The following is a 19,732-nucleotide window of genomic DNA, read 5'->3' as shown; positions in this document are numbered from 1 at the left end:
AAGAAATGTGTGCAAAAAAAAAACAATTCAGTCGGGAGAAACAACTGAAACTTTTTATTAAAAGCATGGGAGGAGGTGGGGGGGGGGACTTCATGTCCTCAAATGGAACATAAATACAAAATCTATTTATATGTACAAATTATGGCAGTCAAGTAGAAGCGTACCAAATACTTCAACAAAAAATGTTAATTCACAAAAAAATTGGGATGTTTCGTTAAATTTAGCTCCCAATGTGGTTGTTTGTTTTTTTTTCATCAAAGCCAGATGAACCCAAACGGAACCGCCATGACCTTCCGGATCCATCAGGGTTCCAACGAGCTCAGAGGTACAAAATGAGGTATGCACGACTTCTGAATAAAGAGAAAGACCGGAGATCAAATACCTTCTGTACAGTAAGTACCGTTAAACGTTGAAAAACAAGCTTCAAAGCAACAAAACGACCCAAAGCAAAACAGGATGGCGGCTCTTTTTTACCCTGCTACAATGACGAAGCAATCAAGGACAAAAGAAATCTGGAAATTGTTGTTTAAGTGGGGGGAAAAAGAAACGTCCTGAAACCAAAGATGTGTCATTACTGTTAGAACGTCGTCCTGCGCTCAGGAGCAGAGGTGACCTCGCTTGCTTCCTGAGGTAATACTCTGTTTTGACCACTAGGTGGCAGCACACCAACCTACAACACTGGCTTCCATACTGTTCCTGAAGAAAGACACGGCCATCTTTCCCGTTGGCTGTTTAGAAATACCAACGACCGCCGCCAGCGTCTTTTTTCAGATGTTTAGAAAGTTGCCTAGCGCGTTACGTTAAAAAGCCAAGCTGGAACCTTAATTGGAGCTTTAATTTTTATATCTTTTACATTTTTACAACTTGAATTTTTCAATCAGTAAAACGAGCGTCCGATTGGGGCGTTTGCCCCGTTTCTGCATACGGTAAGGAAAGCGTGTTTATGACTGTGGGAAGATGCCGCCGCTGCCGCAAATCGCTAGGGCAGCTAATACTGGACGGTTCTAACACTTGTTCGAGACTTTGACGGCGGTGGGGGTGGCGCCAGGCGTACGCCGCCATCACGCGTGTGGTTATAAAACCGGTTCGGGTTTCAGTGCCAATCTGTCCCGGCTGTTTCGTTTCAGATGCGTGTTACAAACACCAAGAAATACAATCCAGAGTCTGGAGATGCTGATTAAGGCATTAGCTTGAGGACACGGTTCGTCTTCCTGCTGTATTTACATACATGAGATGGGGGGAGGCGGGGAGGGGGGGTCACACACCCACAGGACCACCTATTGCACATCTTGCTGTTCAACATCTAGTTACTCCACCCTTCGGTTGCTGTCTTCAAACGCCGGCTCACGCTTCTTTCACTTGGTACTTTCGTTGACGTGAGATCATCCAGCAGTCCTAGCTGGACCCCCCTCCACCTGGGGGCTCCGGGTCCGGGGACTGGGGGTCGTCCTCATCCTCGTCCTCTGTAGGCAGCTGGACGCGCTGCTCATCCATGCGTTTGGCCTGCACCCTCTGGATGAGACTGAAGAAGTCTTCGTCAGGCACTGTTGGGGCGTGGGGGCCGGCTTCGGGCGGGGAGCATCGCTGGTCATCGATCCTGGAGGACTAAAGAGGCAAACATTACAACCCATCAAACCCCAACCCTTCAGATCGACGCGGACTGGGGAGACCCTGTCCTGGAGGGTGGGGCGAAGCCTAACCTGGCACTTGATGAGCATGTTGAAGAAGTCGTCGCTGGGCTCCTGGTGATCGCCCTCACCCACCAGGTGTCCCAGATTGTTGTGGGTGATCCTCAAGCCTGGGAGGTTCCCCACGTTCACCCGCTGGTCGTCCAGACGGCGGCTCTGAGAGCTGGCGATGAGGTCGAACAGCTCCTCGGTCTGGGGTGATGTGGTGATAGCAGGGTCTGGAGAAGGAGGAGGTAAAACCAATCGCTCAGGGTCCTTTAAAGATGGACAAAGAATCGATGAAGGCAGGAACGCCCTTCTCAACTGACCAATCATGGCATTCAGGGACGACACGGCATTGGCGGCTCCTTCTCCGTCTCCATTCTGCTGCTCGTCGAGGTGGCAGCGCTGGTCGTCCATGCGGCTGCTCTGGAACTTACTGAGGAGGTCGAAGAAGCAGTCTTCATCGGACGGGTCCCGGCCCAGCTTCTGGAGGGTCAGCACAGGAACAGAGACATCAGCTCAGCAGCTCAACTGAGTAACGGATTACGTTCAGAAACACAACGCGCCTTCAGATGACCTGCTAGTGGACGCCAAATATAATCCGATTACAGAGGAGGAGCGTCCTCCTGCTGAGGTTACCTTGACCCAGATACTGAAGGTACCGAGAAAATCAGCAGAAGCATGGCCCTGATAGAGGCTTCACATCTGCACATCCACTGAATCACTAGAGTCCAGAAAGAGAGTCACTAGGGTCCAGGAAGAGATCCACTAGAATACAGAGAGTCTCACTAGAAACCAGACAGAGTCACTAGAGTCTAGAAAGAGAGTCACGAGAGTCCAGAGACTCACTAGAACCCAAAAAGAGTCACTAGAGTCTAGAAAGAAAGTCGCTAGAATCCAGAAAGAGAGTCACTAGAGTCCAGAAAGAGTTTCACTAGTGTCCAGAAAGAGATTCACTCGAGTCCAAAGAGTCTCAATAGAATCCAAAGAGTCACAAGAGTCCGTCCGGACAGAGCGTAACTAGAGTCTAGAAAGAATCTCACTAGAGTCCAGAAAGAGAGTCAGTAGAGTCCAGAGTCTCACTAGAACCCAGAAAGAGAGTCAAAAGAGTCCGGAAAGAGTCACTAGAGTCCAGAAAGAGTCACTAGGGCCCAGAAGAAATCTTACTGGAGTCCAAAAAGTGTCTCACCAGAGTCCAGAAAGAGGGTCACTGGTGTCCAAACAGAGAGTCACAGGTGTCCAGAAGGAGAGTAACTGGTAGTCAGAAAGAGAGTCACTACAGTCCAGAAAGTCACTCAAATCTAGAAAGAGAATCACCAGAGTCCGGAAAGAGAGTCACTAGAGACCAGAAAGAGTCTCACTAGAATACATAAAGAGTCGCTCAAGTCCAGAAAGAGTCACCAGAGTCCAGACAGAGTTCCTATAGTCCAGAAACAGTCTCAATACAATTCAGTCAAAGAATGACTGGAGTCCAGGGTGTGATTTGAGTCCAGAAAGAGTCTCACTGGAGTCCAGAAAGAGTCACACGAGTCAGAATCAGGAAGAGGATTAATAACCTCCAGTCTTGTCTGCACCATGTTGTTATTCAGGCTGTAAAACAGAAATGAAACATCTCACCAGCAGATCCTCTTCTTTGTCCTCTATCTATCCCTCTATCTATCCCTCTCTCTCTCTGCCTCTATCTCACTCCCACATCTGAGCTCTCTCTCTCTCTCTCTCCCTCCCTCTCTCTATCACACACCTCCCTCTGGCTTTAGCCCACCTCTTTACCTCTCTCTCTCTCTCTCCCTTCATTTTCATTGAATCTCTACCGACCACTCCATCTCCTTTCCTTTTTTCTTTGTCTCCCTCCATCTCTCTCTCTCTCTGTTCTGCCAGTTCGATCCCATTTACCTACTGTGGGAAAACAACTCATTATGGGAAGTTGTGGGTGGGGGGGGTCACATTATCATCAGAGGGGGAGCTGGTGCTGTTATGAGTCCATAACACGCCAACATCGTCTAAAGAACCAACCAATTAGAGCTCCATCATCCTCTACTGGAACCAACCAATCAGAATCAACCGTCCTCATATGGAACCAACCAATCAGAGCTAAGGACACCTCAGGCGCAGTTCCACTGATATGAAGAACTTCCTCTAGCGGGTCGTCTCCCCTTGAGACTTGTACCAGTCCCCCCCTCCGTACCGGCCTCATGCACTCAGAGGGCATCGCTTCACTTCCTCTCTCTATTGTCCAATCAGATAAGTAGGCCAAAGGGGCGGGACGAAAGAACGGAACACATGAGGATGAGGAAGAAAGAAAAGAGGGAAGAGAAGAAAAGGAGTAAATTAAGATGAGCGAGTCAAAGATGGAGGAAAAGTGTGAAATAAAAAACAAGGCCATTACTAGTATTGTCGGTTTAAAAGTACTATAAAGTATTCAAACGTGTTAAATATGAAAAAAAGCAAACTTTAAAAGCAGACAAAAGAAATCAAAGCTAAAATTAAATATAAATACATAAGCTATTACGGCTGTGGTTGCTATAAACGTATCCTCCTGGGACCACAGAGCCGCCTCGCAGCGCATGATCATCATCTGCTGTTGATGACGATCAGCTGTTCATGACGATCATGTGACACAATGATAGTCAAAAAAACATGCTTTGCGCCGTGGGGACATCTATTTAAATGTAAACCCAAGCTGAGGGTTTCTGCCGCTCGTTCCGTCGACGTGGATGAAAAACCTCACGGGAAATTAAGGGACGTGTTCCCACTTTAACGTCTTTCATTCGTCTCTCTGGCCTTCAATGGAGGTCGACCAGATTGGAAAAGGAAGATCACACCAAATTTTTCTCCGGTATCTACAGGCAACTACAAAAGAGAGGTTGAACTTTTCTAGAATGACAAGGGGAGGATGTTTTAAATGTCGGTGGCTCCATTATGGGCTGGGGTATGTTTCCTCGAAGAGGAATAAAAATACATTTCCTTTTGATGAGGTTCTTAATACCAGAGTCTGTTGGGTGTTTGTTTGTTTGTTTGTTGTCTTGGCAGCAGGATTAATCTAGAGGGCAAACTTCCTTGAGAGGTCAGTGAAAATCTGGCTTCTAATCATGGAATTGAGCGTCATGATGACTGATCCAGGAACAGAATGGCAAATCAGAGGAAGACGGAGAAGTTGTGCGGCTAAAGTTTACCGATGTCAGAGCGATCTCGCGATAGAGAACAGAAAAGCACCAATAAATTTCCGGCGCATCTGATACTGGAAGGTAACAAGAACTGTCAAACCAGAGTTAAAAATAAAGCCACAGTGACTTACCGGAGCTTGAGGCGGGACTTGCACGGTGATGTCATCAGTGTCGACCGGAGAGTCCAACCACGGCCTCTCGTCCGACGACTGGCTGTCGGGGTAGCCTCGCCTCTGGCCCGGCTGCGGCGGCTGACTCTTGGACCTCCTCTCCGCGTCCTGGTTGTCGTCGTTCTGCAGGAAAGAAAAAGAACTCGAGGATGAGAAGACGAATGTTGATCACGTCTGCAGACGCGTTTCCTCCCGGACGGACGACCCACCTTGTCTGAGAACTTCCACAGCTCCACGCTGTCCATGCTGTTCCTGGTGGTGAGTTTAGGTCTCGCCCCTGTGGGAGGAAACGCATCAGAACGTGAGCACGACTCATGATTATTTTTTTTTGTGGTTATTTTTACCGTTTACGTTTATACTTTTACACCAATCCTGCTTTATGTGCTTTCAGTTGCCCCTTGGGGACAAATAAAGTTTTTTGAATTGGGCATTTAAAAAAAAAGGAATATATTCCTTGGGCTGAAAATCACTCAACCCCAAACGCGCTACACTTTCATTTCGCTCCCATCAGTTCAAACACAAAACCTCACAAATGATCTCAAATCTCCAAGGAAAAGGTCAAGAGAACTTTCAGCGTCACCTTGCATTTCAAACTCTGAACTGGAGGGCGACAGGTCGCTCTCACTGACCCCCAGAGCCTCCATCAGCTGCTCCACGTTCATCCGGGCCGTCAGCTCCCCGTTCCTGTCTCCGATCTGAGGAAGAAGAGAGAAGGTGAGGAAGACCCAGGAGTCAGGCTGAGCCTGGATTCCACCTCAGGTGCTTTTCGGACGAATGGGTTCTTACTTCCTTTGAGATGTCCAGGTGCTTCCTGGCGTAGCGGAGAGCCTGTTTGTGGTCCCCTAAAGACACGTACGCGTTTCCCAGACTCCAGCAGGCGCGGCCCTCCCCCACCCTAAAGAGTCGTGACCATTAGAACTCCCGGTGTGCTCACGCGTGTGTTGGTGTCAATGCGGCTCGTGCTCTCCCTACCTGTCAGTGAGGTCCTGGGCGATGTACAGGTGTTTCAGGTGGTAGTCTATGGCCCTCTCGTACTGCTGCAGCAGAGTGTAGGTGTTCCCCAGGCTGTAACAGGCCTGAGCCTCCATCACCTGGTCCCTCAGCTGCCGGGACAGCTGCAATGTTTTCCTGCAGGGAAGCAAAGGAGGTGTCACGCATGAGAGTTCTTCTAGAAACTGCTGGTAGTTCACCTTCCCTCCACTAGAGGTCAGCCTCCATTCTTTTCTCACCTGTAGTACTCTGTGGCAGAGTTGAACTGGCCCAGGAAAATCAGGGCGTTGCCGAGGTTACTGTAGGCCCGCCGCTCCGCTGCTTTGTCCCCAAACTCTTTGGCTATGGATAATCTCTTAAAAAGAAAGTCACAGCATATAATCCCGTTTTCAATCTCGTTCTTTACCACGTCTCAGTGGATGGATACGACATCAGTGAGACCGGATCTCGTTCTCGTTGGTGGAGTAAAGACGTAGCTTGTGTGTTCTCCTGACTTTTGTGTTTATTGTCATTTTTTATCGTTGTTTATGCAATTTATATACAATTAATTATACACAGCTAAAGTCTATTGGTTGATAAAAATATGTTGTTTTTCATAATTTATAATTTAGGGGCTTTCAGGCTTTTACATAAAGCTGGAGTGGATTAAAATGCTTTTAGTTTATTTTTTAAATAAAGTGATTTAATGATTAAATGAAATTATATGAAAATAAAATGATCAAATGACTAAAATGATTTCAGTTATTTTAAATGGTTAAACGTCAGTCATAGAACGGATTCATCCCGCATCTCAAGGTTCTGCTGTACTTTCCTGACGGGGGCACCAGGGCCCGACCTAAGGTGGACCCCCAATGAGTTAAATAGGGGGGATACCTATATGATCAGACGTTTTCGTCTCTACAGCAGACCACCTCCAGAGGTCAGTCGCCCCCTGCTGGCTGCTTATTGGTGCATCTCACTGTTTTGTATGTAAATACATCAGTTGGGCTGAATTTGGACTTTCATTTGCGTAAATTAGAGAAACGAACGGCTGTTTATTCTGACTGTACCTTCTAGTCTACCAGCTACAACAGGCAGAACAATCCGCTGTTATGTATCACATGATTTGACGCCTCACCTGCCGGTGAAACTTGATGGCTTCCACAAAGTTTCCCAGCAGGTAGTGGGTGTTGCCCAGGTTCCCGTAGGCTCTCCCCTGAGCGGCGCGGTCCCCCAGCTCTTTGACCAAACACAAGTTCATCCTGCGGAGACGAACACCGACCACATCAGCAGCACGAACATCAGAATCCTTCCACGGGGGTGTTTTACGTACTCGTAGAAGCCGGTGGCCCTCAGCAGCGTGTCCCTGACGTCGGGGGCCAGGTCCCCTGGCTCCCGGGTGCATCCCCACAGCTGCTGCTTGCCCTTGGCGTGGAACACGTTCCCCACGTTGTACAGCGCTCTGGCCTCCCCGACCTGCCGCCGCACGGCAGAGACGATTGGTTTGATTGATCACTTTTATTCGCAGCCGCCCACACACACACATTTCTCTGACTACTTCCTGTTTCAGGCTGGTTGGTACCTTGTCGCCCTGCTCCTGAGATATGTCCAGGTGTCTCTGGCAGCACACCGCGGCTTCGTCGAAGCGTCCCAACACTTTCAGGGTGTTCCCCAGGTTCCCGCTGGCTTTCCCTTCTCCAATCCTGTCTCCTATTGTTCTGGAACACACACAAACACACACACACCACTGAGGTACTAGAACTGATTGGACCGGGTCCCAGTGGCCCTCCTGGGACTCTGATCACCACCCCCTGCTGAAGAAGCAGCTGTCTCACAGTGGGGGGGGTGATTACTGATGAAGCATCCAGACACTGCTTTACTGAAACAGCTTTTTCTATGAGTTCTAATTGTCCCATCTATTGTCAGTGTAATGAGTCTCTGAAGCTCACCTGAGTCCGTTTAGAGTTAATAAAGATTTAACTATTCAATATTTAGATATTCTATAACGATAAAAACACAGTAAAATAGTAGAGTATAAATAGAAAGCAGATTGTCTCTATTTACTTGTTTACAATCAAACAAAGACAACAGATCATCTGGTTTTAGTGATGGATAACTATTTCTCTCCAACTGATGATGATGATGATGATGACGATGATGATGATGATGGAGCCCCTCCCATCTGACTGGATGTCAAACACCTCATCAGCTGTTGGGAGGTGAGGCTCACCTGGCTAAGGTGAGGTCGTGTTTGTGGTACTCCAGGGCTTTGCCGTACTCCTTCAGGTAGAAGTAGGCGTTGCCCAGCTGGCTGTAGATGGCGCTGAGGGTCTTCAGGTCCTCTGTCCCCACCTGCACCGCTGCCTCGAAGAACGACGTCCCGCCTTTAAAGTCCCCGGCTTTACACAAGCGCTCCCCTTCCAGGGCCAGCTCCAGACAGGAGGCCTCCATCCTGCAGCGGGACACCGACACACAGCGTTACACACAGACACACCGTTACAGACAGCGTTACACAGCGTTACACACAGACACACATCGTTACAGACAGTATTACACAGCGACACACGGCATTACACACAGCGTTACACACGTCGTTATATAGTTACACATGGCGTTACACAAGTCGTTACATACAGTTACACACGGCGTTACACACAGCGTTACACATCGATACACACCGACACACGGCGTTACAGACAGTATTACACAGCGACACACGGCGTTACACACGGTTACACACAGCGTTACACACCCTCACACAGCGATACACACGGAATTACACAGTTACACACCTTCACACAGCGTTACACGCGACGTTACACAGTTACACCGCGTTACACACAGCGTTACACACAGCGTTACACACAGCGTTACACACAGCGTTACACACAGCGTTACACACGGTGTTACACACAGCGTTACACACGGAGTTACACACAGCGTTACACACGGTGTTACACACAGCGTTACACACGGAGTTACACACAGCGTTACACACGGAGTTACACACAGCGTTACACACGGTGTTACACAGCATTACACAGTTACACATGACGTTACACACCGCATTACACACCAACACACTGCTTTACACACAGCTTTACACACAGCGTTACACACAGCGTTACACACAGCGTTACACACAGTGTTACACACAGCGTTACACACAGCGTTACACACAGCGTTACACACAGCGATACACACGCCGTTCCACACCCACACACAGCTTTACACACTGACACACGGCGTTACACGGAGTTGCACACAGTGTTACACACAGTGTTAAACACTGACACAGCATTACAACAAACACAGCTCTCAAAAACCAAGTCGTCCAACCAGTTTGACTGGTTACCATGGCAACAACCAGGACAACGACACACAATTAATCTGGGAATGTGAAAGGAAAACGAAGTGTGTGTCCGTTGATGACTCCTCTCCCCCCCTGTGGAGCTGATGGGGGTCACTGGTCAGCTGGTGTTGTGATGAGTCAGCTATTTGTTCATCACAACAACACAAACATTTGACAAACACTCGCGCCTCAGCTTCCATTCCTCCATCAACTCCGATGAGTTACAGATTATCAGCAACTTTTCAACAAGACATAACCTGATCTAGAATCAATGATTGGTTTCCATAGCAACACAACGTGTCCCTGCAGTACCTGCGTTTCTGCCTCGTTCGTGTTTTATTCACATACACCTGCAGCTCCAGGTGCAGCGGCCCCAGCATGGCTTGAGGTCGGGGACCGTGGTGGACGAGTCGACACATCGCTCTCTGAGCGCCGGTCAGAGGGGCAGGGTCAGAGGCCATGGGGTCAAGGGGTTAGCAACACGAGCTACATCCAAACAGAACCGCTAGCTGGTCTTTAGGTACACTCATGATGGGGCTACCGCTATACAAGGTCAGATGAAAATAATCACTAATAACAATCAATAATCCATGACATCTGCTGATCAGGATGAATCCTCAGGGAAAGTTTAAGTCCTCAGAAGCGGGATGGTGAAGCTCTGCTGCCGTCGTTCAATCACCAGGTCAGGGAATCCAGGTTACTCTGGAGAGAGTCACCCCCGACCGAGGGAGGGACGTATCTGAAACCGCGACAACTTCCCCTGCGTGAGACGGACAGGAAGGATGAAGAAGACAATTCCTAATCCAATGACCTGCACCTCTCCTCTCCGAGAGGGATCTGATTGGCTCAGACTAATCCAACTATCTGCTGACACAGGAGAAGCCTTACAAGGTCACCGGCCAACGGGGGAGTGAAAGAAGGCTGGTTGCCGGGGGGTTACCGACAGTGAAAACTGCGCCTGAACGCAACCTAAAACAAAACTGGAGCTTCTGCAGGCTAAAGGAACGCCATGTCAAAACTGCATTCTCGATGGTGGCCAGCAGGTGGCGCCCTAACAGTAACACACACCTGCTGGTTTCCACCGTGGGTAAGAGCCTTTAATCAGTTCAAGGTTATCTCCTTGTTCTTCGACAACACGGTCCTAAAATAACCACGGCGTGACAAAGTAGACGCCGCAGCTCCTGGTTCCTTTGGTGGGAAAGAGCCGAGTCATCGTTACGGTTCTGGTAACCCATAAAGCCGCTCCGGTCGAAGGAAGTCAACGCAAACAGGAAGTCAGAACCGCCACTAATAGCAACAGTGAAAGGTATCAATCGTGTTACTAAAGATTAGAGAGGTAATCGGTTTCTAATCGACATCCGACGTTAATGATGAGCTGAAAGGCCCGTCGACCTCCAGCGCCCTGACGCCACACGTCTGTTCAAATATATATGACATAGAGAAGCATAAGAGACGTCTCTCCTCTCTGGTCTGTAGGTAGTCCTCAACATACAAACAAAACTTCTACCTAAAGGTTGTTCCTAAACTGACATTTGAGGTCTTTACTGAGGTCATTACTGATCTAAATGCTAAAGTTCTATTCCCTCAGACTGACCAGAGACAATTACAGGACATTAAAACATCCCATAATAATGAAATCCTGTAGTACCATAATGTAACTTTAACATCTCTACCTCTGCTGAATGAATCTTTCTCCTGGGGGGTGTAGAGGCTAAGCCCAGCTTTAATCCACCACAGTGGACGATAGACTACCTGTCAGTCTTCTGACAGGTAGTCTATCGTCTACATTGCTGCTCTAACTTCAACCTGAATTGTCTTCAGTCTCCATGTTGGTGAACGTCTCCATGAACAGAAATGCATTGTGGGTTTGTTTCCTGCTCAAAAGTTCACAGAGATGTGTAGAAAAGAAGGAGGAAACTTTGCAGATGACGTCAACAGGAAAGACCAAAAGACCACAGGAAGTGACATCAGAGCAAACTGTTCACTGAGTCTGATATCTGCTTACTCATATTAACATGACACATCAAGTCTGAACCTATGGGGTGTTGATTTTACGCTGCTTAGCGAGGGCTGTGGCAGGAAGGGAAATTACAGTCGGACATAGCGGAGCATAGTTGTTTGTAAGTCGGATGTTCATATTTTGAGGACTTCCTGTATTCATTCCCTTCAGGTCCAGCTTGTTCTTTTAACGAGACACTGGTAGAAATCCTGTCCCCTCGGTTTCACCTGTAACCCCCCCTACACACCCACATACACAAGCGCCCCCGACACACACATCCTCTGGCGGTGACATTTAGCTCAGCGGCGTCCCGCCGTCAGACACACCAAACACAGACGTGTTTGTTTGATGTCCCCCATGTAAAGAGAATGGTGGCGGCGGCGGCCTGCTGCTGACCCGCTGGAGCAATGCCGCTTGAATCAGGTCGGCTTTGACCGTTTCCACGGACGACAACTCAAACAACGCGCGTCCCTCACACGGATCACCTGCTGGGGATGACATGGATGGTGAAACACACACCTGGTGAAAAGAGACAGCAGGTGGACGCACAAAAGACGCCTGAACAAATATTGAACAATTATCTTGGACGACGTTTGCATGAGAAAAGAACTAGAAATAAAGAAATGTTGATGTTAAACGATTTTTAATGTTAAAATGTTAATTTTATTCTTGGATCAGCTGTTCAGAAGAACTGAAACATGTCAAATAAAGTCCACCTAATCTAATAGGTGAAGACCATCATCATCAGTGTCCAGATAGGAAGACACAGACGTCTGATTGATTGTTTATCCATCATCTATAGATCAATGAAGCGTCTGTGATGTGTTCTGGAAGCTCTCCTTCGCCAGGGTTCAGTCCTTTATTCTCTCCTGACAAACAAAGCTGCTCGAAGCAACAATCCAGCCATAATTACACAGTTCTTCAGTTCGTTGTCATGGAAACCAAAGGGAGACTCTCGAGGAATGTTTTCTCCCAATGCAGGAAACATTTCCTTCATTTAGCCCCGAGCTTCTCTCTTCTCTCCCTTCCTTCTGTCCTTTCCTCTCTCCTTCTGTCGTCTTCCTCTGTGAATCTGTCTTTCCTCTTTTTTGGCCATTTGGCTTTAGACACTTGAGTCTTAGAGATGTTTACATGAACGCAGTAAATCCTCATGTGGTCCGTGGGGAGCAGGAGGATGTGGTTGCTCCTCAAAGCGAGGCTTCATGACACCTCCTTCTCACCCATAGTTTCTACATCTTTTAGTATGAATCTAGTGTTTAGTCTGCAAAGAAGTTCACCGAATAGATTCATGACACAAAGTTGGACGTTTGTTATTAATATCCTTAACTGAACGTTACTCTCACACACACACAAACACACACACACACACACACACACACACACACACACACACACACTGTGAGGAAGGTCATGTATTGACTTTGTTTGTAAAATAGTAGAATCACTGGAGGAGGGTAGACCTGGCAGCACGATAACAAACAAGCACTGTGTGTGTGTGTGTGTGTGTGTGTGTGTGTGTGTGTGTGTGTGTGTGTGTGTGTGTGTGTGTGTGTGTGTGTGTGTTGTGTATCCTCAGAGCACAGCAACCTTGCAGGCCATGAATGTCATTTCACAACTCAACAGTTCATAACATTCCAGCCGCCCACTTGAAGACATTCTGTGAACTGATAACTTATAGACTCTATCACCATAGCAACACATCATAGACACTACACTGATGTGACTCGCAGCACCGATGTCAAACCATCTTATAAAAACAAGCAAAGCATCAGCTCCTACTGACAAATCAGTGTAACTGTTAAAATACATCAATGCGTTTAAATACATAAAGTCGATACGAGATCAATAGCTTTCAGTCAATCAAGTCATTCATGATGAGAGAACCTTTACAGATGGACATTCATCTGGGTGTAAGCCCAATGTACGAACACACACACACACACACACACACACACACACACACACACACACACACAGTGGTCCTGGTGACCCGCTGCTCCCGTCAGCCCATCCGGAGCGTCCGGACCCCGGACATACGCCCGTCGGAGCGCCCCTCTCCCCGCAGTGCCCCCCGCCTCCAGTAGCTTTCGCGGCTCCTCTCAGTCGCCTCTCGCGCGGCTCCTCTCAGTCTGGGCTCCCCGGCCGCAGCAGTCCGGTGACACGCGCCAGGAATGCTTCCTGGGCTGCAAGCGGAGCTCGCGGGCCAACTTCCTCCCGCCCGGCTCCTCCTCAGCGAGCCCCGCTAGCCCGCAGCTCATCCCGGTCACCCCAGTTCACCTCCACTCCCCCCAGAGCCATCCACGGGTCAGCTGAAGGGGACCCTCCATCCTGATGTTGTACACGCCCCTGCCCACCCCCAGCTGGGGTCCTACCTGGAGTGCAGCCTCTTGCTCGCCAGGTCAGGCTCCACACTGTGAGCCGCCGACTGAGCCATGGAGCCGCTGCTAGCTTGCTCCCTCCCGCCGACACTTCGCTGGTTTCCTCCGGAGGCGGCGACCCTTCTCTCTCCTCCCCACGGCTGGAGCCGTTCCGCTTCTCCGGCACTCCCTCCCCTGTTCTCACCTTCCTACCGTCGCCTCCGCGCCGTCTTTGCTCACCCGCCACGGGAAGGGCAGCCGCTGTGGAAGTGGGCTGCCGTCTGGTGCAAATACACCGTGAACACGTCCAGTTCCGCCCTTCGGTGACGTCAGAGGTCAGAGCGTTGCGCGTGACGGCGGTGGACGTGTGACACGTTAGCATGCTAACACTCGAATACATTGTTTTATTCATGCTAACATGCTAATGCTGCAGAACCTTCTTTAATGGATTTTTAGCTTTCTTTTAGCTTTAACGGAAGGTTTACTTCCGGGTTTGACCACGCCCACCTGAAAGAAGTGTCACCACGTTTTTTCCAATTTATTCCCAAATTATTATTATTTTCTTTAATTAATTTGAATTATCGGACTAAATATCTTTTGATTACATTTTGTATTTTTCAATACACAATTTAATAATAATAATAATATAAAATATTATAATAATAATAATGAGAGGGGAAAAGTGAGAATGAGAATAATATTATAATATGCAAATATTATTTATTAATTTTAAGAAAGTAATTCTTATTTTTAAACACATAACATTGGCAGATTAATCATAATGTCAGAGAAGAAATGTCAAGTAGTTCCAGGTGGTGATAATATAGTTATTGTCATAAAGTTCCACTTTGATCTTTAAGTTAAAATTTGAAGTTTTAAAGAGCCGTTCAATTCCAGAGTTTCTCACCAGGACCTCTTAGGGTAAACTCAAACTCTCAAAAGTTGCTGCTTCATCAGGTTTGTAGTTTAATTATATTTGATTAACAGCAATGGAAAAGTGATCTAACAGGCCCACTGGACCCCAACTTCAAACTCAAATATAACCAGTGGTACTGCATTCAAGTGTTGTCTGGAAGCTGTAACCCAACTCAACCCCCCAGCCCACCCCCGTGTGGTCAGTTATGCAACCAACAAAAGAGAAAAATGCAAAGCTCTTCCATGTTGGACAGGGTACAGTCAGAGTGACGTTTTTTAAAAAAGAGACGGATAGGAGAAACAGATGTCTGTCCACATTTGTCTCCTCCTCCTCCTCCTCCTCTTCATTCTCTTCTTCCTCTAAGGCACATCTTTACTAGAATATTCTTGATATAATATCTCAAGAAACTTTAATGGAATCTAAAAAAATGCGACCAACTTCCACCTGGACTGGATGATAAAGTGATAACCGCTTGATGGTTAAAGGTCAAAGGTCACTTTGACCTCACAAAACACATTTTTAATATTTTTAATGAGAATTCTGATAAAATTTCAAGTCTAAAAACAGAAAATGGAGAAGGAGGAGCTGATAACAAAGACAAACAGAATGTTTCCCTCCAAAGAAATGAATGAATGCTTTTTTATTTTGTACATGTGGAAGCAAAGCAAACCCTGAAAAACCTCTAAATAAAAATAACAAATAAAATTTATGGCAAAAATAAATGCAGTCTTAAAACAGTAAAATAATTTGTAGTCCTCTATTTGCTTATGTTTTCCTTAGTCTTATATTCAGATTAAAATGTTTTTATTCAATTCTCATCAAGATTACCTGTTATAGATGCTTGTTTCCATCCTTTTCATCTAAACCGTTTAATTATAAATTAAATGTTAAACGTATCTCTCATATTACATCGATTACTTTTTGTCATGTTTTTCCTGCTTTGTTAAAATATGTTAATTTAACGTGAGCGTCTCTGCAGTAACTAAATCTCACCACCAGAGGGAAGAATTGCACCAGTTGTTTTCTCGGTTCCAGAATCAAAAATAATTCCCATCCAAATGCTAGATGTTTGTTAATTCGAGATGAAAGTGTGATCAGGGCTCCATACTTAGGATCAATTTATGTAATTTAAATAAATGACCATTTTTCTTTAACGTTTCTTAAACAATCTCTTATTTTTGATGATCATCTCATTGTGATTTCTGTTATTTATCATCTTGGTTGACGATTCCTCTTTTACTTTTTACTTTTAATTTTTTTGTTTAATTTTCAGGCTGACGCCACATTTCCTTGAAATATTAAATTAAAATTTTTTTCCAATTTATTTAAACAGACTAGTTCTGACATATTCATTTACTCATACATGATAATAATTCACTTGTAATCCATGTGTGTGTTGCTATGTGAACAGGTTTGTTTCATGTTTCTACCAATATATTTGTTTTTATGAAACTGTTTAGGACTCCTTTGGAATTCTCTTTGTAAAATAAATGTTAAAAAAAAAAAAGATGAGATTCGATGTGAGAAAATGAGGAGAGCTACATAATTCTATTCATTTCTCTGTCATTCACCATCAATTGAATGAATTAATAGCTTAGAAATAATCATTTCTGATTTTTTCCATTTTTAACTGGTGCAAAAAAACGTCTTGAGATGATCAGACGTTCTCATGTTTCTATGCTGATCCCACATTCTTTTATTAAAGAATAAAAACATCATTTTATTAATTGACAGTCTCTTTAGGGTGTATTTTTATATTGTACACTAACAGAATGTCTGCGTTTAGTTTATGTCACATTTATTTTTTTACTCTTGACTGCTATGGGAATCTAAAAGTGATGAATACATGAATGTTCTCAGAGGTTGAGGATGAATCTTTCCTATTTGTGTTGTTCTCTGCTGTCGTTCAGCACAAAACACTTATCATAATGAAATTCCACTTGTACACTTGAAATAATAAGCTCGGCAGGACGCCCTCTGAAGTCCGGGCTCCATGGTGCTGCTTTACGTTCTGCTGTGTTTTTGCTTTAATCCAACGGCCGTATGTCTGCTGGGTCTCGTGTTGTGTTGTGTTGTGTTGTGTTGTGTTGTGTTGTGTTGTGTTGTGTTGGGTTGGGTTGGGTTGGGTTGGGTTGGGTTGTGTTATCGGTTCGATGCTCGAACAGCTCATCAGAGACAAGGAGCCACAAAAGGCTATTTGAGATTGGGGTAAGCTGATTTAAACTGACCATCTCAAATTATAGCAACAACAAAACCATCTGCATGATGTATGTTTGATAAGGTTATAGGTACACACACACACACACACACACACACACACACACACACACACACACACACACACACACACACACAGGGGATCGGGACCCTGTAGAGCTTTTCTTTTCTCCACCAGTGAAAACAGATTAAAGTCGTCCGTGAACGTTTCTGTCATCCACCACAAAGAGGCCAGAAGTAATGGGACGTTTCTGAGCTGACATGAGTGGGTTTGGACCCTCGACTCCTGACGAACCGCCTCGGGTTCTGGTCTTTGGACGGTCGCTGATGAGTCCAGCAGGTCGATGAGAATCTGTCTGATCTCAGCTGGATCCCTGATGGAGTGTCGGGTTTCATGAAGGCATAGCTGTCGGAGTCAGGAAACCGGGTCAGAACCACAACATGACATGAGGAAAAATCAATAACCAATACATTCAATCAATAACCAATACACTCAATCAATAACCAATATGTTTGTATTTATGGGGGGTGCTCTAACTACTGCCAGTGGATAGTGCTCTCTACAACAAAGACACAGACGCTCACGCCTGAGTGCTACTGTCTCTACTGTCTCCATTGGTTCTACTGTCTCTGTTATCTCTATTGTCTCTATTGTCTGTATTTTCTCTGATTTTTACTGTATCATCTCTGTTGCCTCTTTTGTCTCTATTTAACTCTGTTGTCCCTACAGTTTAACTCCATTGTCTCTATGGTTTAACTCCATTGTCTCTAATGTCTGTATTGTCTCTATTTTTAACTCCATTGTCTCTATGGTCTTATTGTCTGTATTGTTTCTATTGTTAGGCATCAGATTATGAAAGAAAAAGGTCAGGATTAAGGGTTGGAGTTAGAATTACAATTGGGTTTAGTTTAGGGTTAGATTTAGAGTTGGGATTGGGGTTGGGGTTAGGGTTAGGGGTTACGGTTGGGGTTCGGTTTAGGGTTAGGGTTATGATTAGGGGTTGGGGCTGGGGTTAAGGTTAGATTTAGAGTTGGGATTGGAGTTAGGGTTAGGGGTTAGGGTTGGGTTAGGGTTAGGGTTGGGGTTAGGGGTTAGGGTTGGGTTAGGGGTTAGGGTTATGATAAGGGGTTGGGGCTGGGGTTAAGGTTAGATTTAGAGTTGGGGTTAGGATTGGGGTTAGGATTGTGGTGAGGGGTTAGTGTTGGGGTACACTCTTGCTTCTTGCTTTCAGACACTCATTCCAAACGCCCACACAGACAATAATTAGCAGCATTTTGCGGCGGTTCTTGTCGAACACGCAGCGTCTGAATATGTAAAGCTTGGGTTTATATAGATTAAACCAGCATAAGAACACTTGACCTCTGCTCTGAGGCGCTCTGAAGATTACTTTCAATCTGTGGTCTCTGATTTAAACCGTGGGATTTACTAAAGACACATATAAACCTTTAACTGAACAGTAACTCGTACATTATTCTATTTGTCTGTTGTCATAAATACGTTTTCATTCCAAAACCTGTTATAAGAAAATCATTGCGATTCAGTGAATTTAGGATAAAGTAAAACAACAGGCTGACGGTAAACTGTTGATGTCACTCAAACAATAAAGTTAGTTTAAAGTTTAGAAACAGGACAGACACGTAAAAAATCAATAAAACATCTACTTTACCATATTTGATTCATAACACGTTGTCTTTGTCACATGAAGGCAAAGAGAAGAAGATGAAGGCAGAAAGAGGAGGAGGAGGATGAAGATGAAGTCTGGCTCCATTACGTTCTATAAAATGCTCCTTCATGCTCTGTCATGTTCTATCAGCCGGTTTAAATGAGTCGTTTAATAATCAGGAGACTCTTCACTGGATGCTGTGATGAAATTCTGTCCCAGCTGACACTGGCCAGGGGGCGGGGCTTATGTCTATGGACCAGTTAGAGTCGGTTCTCCTATAATTAACAGAGGGTTTTAACACCTTTTTGTTCACTGATAACGAATAAAAAAGTGTGTTAACTGTCTGTTAAAGATGCTGCTTCTTGAGCATCCAACACCAGAGCATCCAACCCCAGAGCATCCAACACCACATGAATGACTTGCGGCGTCGGAATAGTTCGCAAATTTTTCCACCGCTCTGATTTGGAAAACAGAACATCATCTGCATAAAATGTCACTTTTTACAGTGCAACATGGGGACAGTACAGAAACTCCAGTTTTGTCTTCTGGAGCCACTTCGCTGACGTTTACATTTCATTTATTGATCTGTGTTCACAGCTGATTCACTCCTAACCAATTACAGAAAGTCCTGGGAGAGGGAGCTCACACACACACACACACACACACACACACACACACACACACACACACACACACACACACACACTTCATCCTTTCATGTCACACATTAAGACAATTACTGAAGAACGGCGGAGGAGGCTAATGGCTAACGGCTAATGCTAAAGTGGTGTTGCTCAGCATTGTGCAAGAGGGCAAAGAGCACAGCGTGACACCAGAGACAATTTCAGGTTAGCATCTGGGCTATTGGTGTGTGTGTGTGTGTGTGTGTCCACACTGTACTGCATGTGTGTGTGTGTGTGTGTGTGTGTGTGTGTGTGTGTGTGTGTGTGTGTGTGTGTGTGTGTCGCAGCATGATAAAGCTGAGCCCTGGTGAAGCCGCTTGCGTCTCTTGTTGTGGCTCCTTGTTCTTGGCCTACTTAGCCGAGGTGAATTGAGGGCAGTTTGAGTCGGTGGGTAAGGGGATTAGGTCTCAAACATGCTACTCTCCAGTTTGGGATTTTGCCCCAATGCCAGACACTTAAAGTCTGCCAGGGATTAAGATAAAGAGAGAAGTAAGAGCGGCGTGTTGGCTGGGGGGGGGGTGTTTTTAACAACAACAAAAAAGGGAGAGGAGGGGTCTGTGCCCAATAAAAT

General features: G+C 45.9%; 1 protein-coding gene across 2 annotated transcripts; it reads right to left on the bottom strand.

The window, feature by feature from the left end:
- Positions 1-31: 31 nt before the first annotated feature.
- On the bottom strand, positions 32-13,986 carry gpsm1b (G protein signaling modulator 1b). Of its 2 annotated transcripts, none has more exons than XM_068334626.1 (14): positions 13,697-13,986; positions 8,204-8,425; positions 7,556-7,691; positions 7,307-7,449; positions 7,112-7,235; positions 6,234-6,349; positions 5,977-6,132; positions 5,791-5,899; positions 5,585-5,699; positions 5,214-5,281; positions 4,966-5,127; positions 1,997-2,156; positions 1,701-1,906; positions 32-1,605 (listed from the first exon to the last, which is right to left on the bottom strand). In XM_068334626.1, the coding sequence occupies exons 1-14, from the start codon at positions 13,756-13,758 to the stop codon at positions 1,396-1,398; spliced, it is 1,989 nt and encodes a 662-aa protein (XP_068190727.1). In that variant the 5' UTR covers positions 13,759-13,986; the 3' UTR covers positions 32-1,395. The 2 variants fall into 2 exon arrangements, with proteins under 2 accessions (XP_068190727.1, XP_068190726.1); XM_068334625.1 differs by lacking the exon at positions 13,697-13,986 and adding an exon at positions 9,638-10,841.
- Positions 13,987-19,732: the final 5,746 nt, after the last annotated feature.

Source organism: Antennarius striatus, chromosome 15 (assembly GCF_040054535.1).
Source record: "Antennarius striatus isolate MH-2024 chromosome 15, ASM4005453v1, whole genome shotgun sequence".
In the NCBI taxonomy this organism is placed as follows: Eukaryota; Metazoa; Chordata; class Actinopteri; order Lophiiformes; family Antennariidae; genus Antennarius; species Antennarius striatus.
This window is presented reverse-complemented; position numbering and strand designations above follow the sequence as displayed.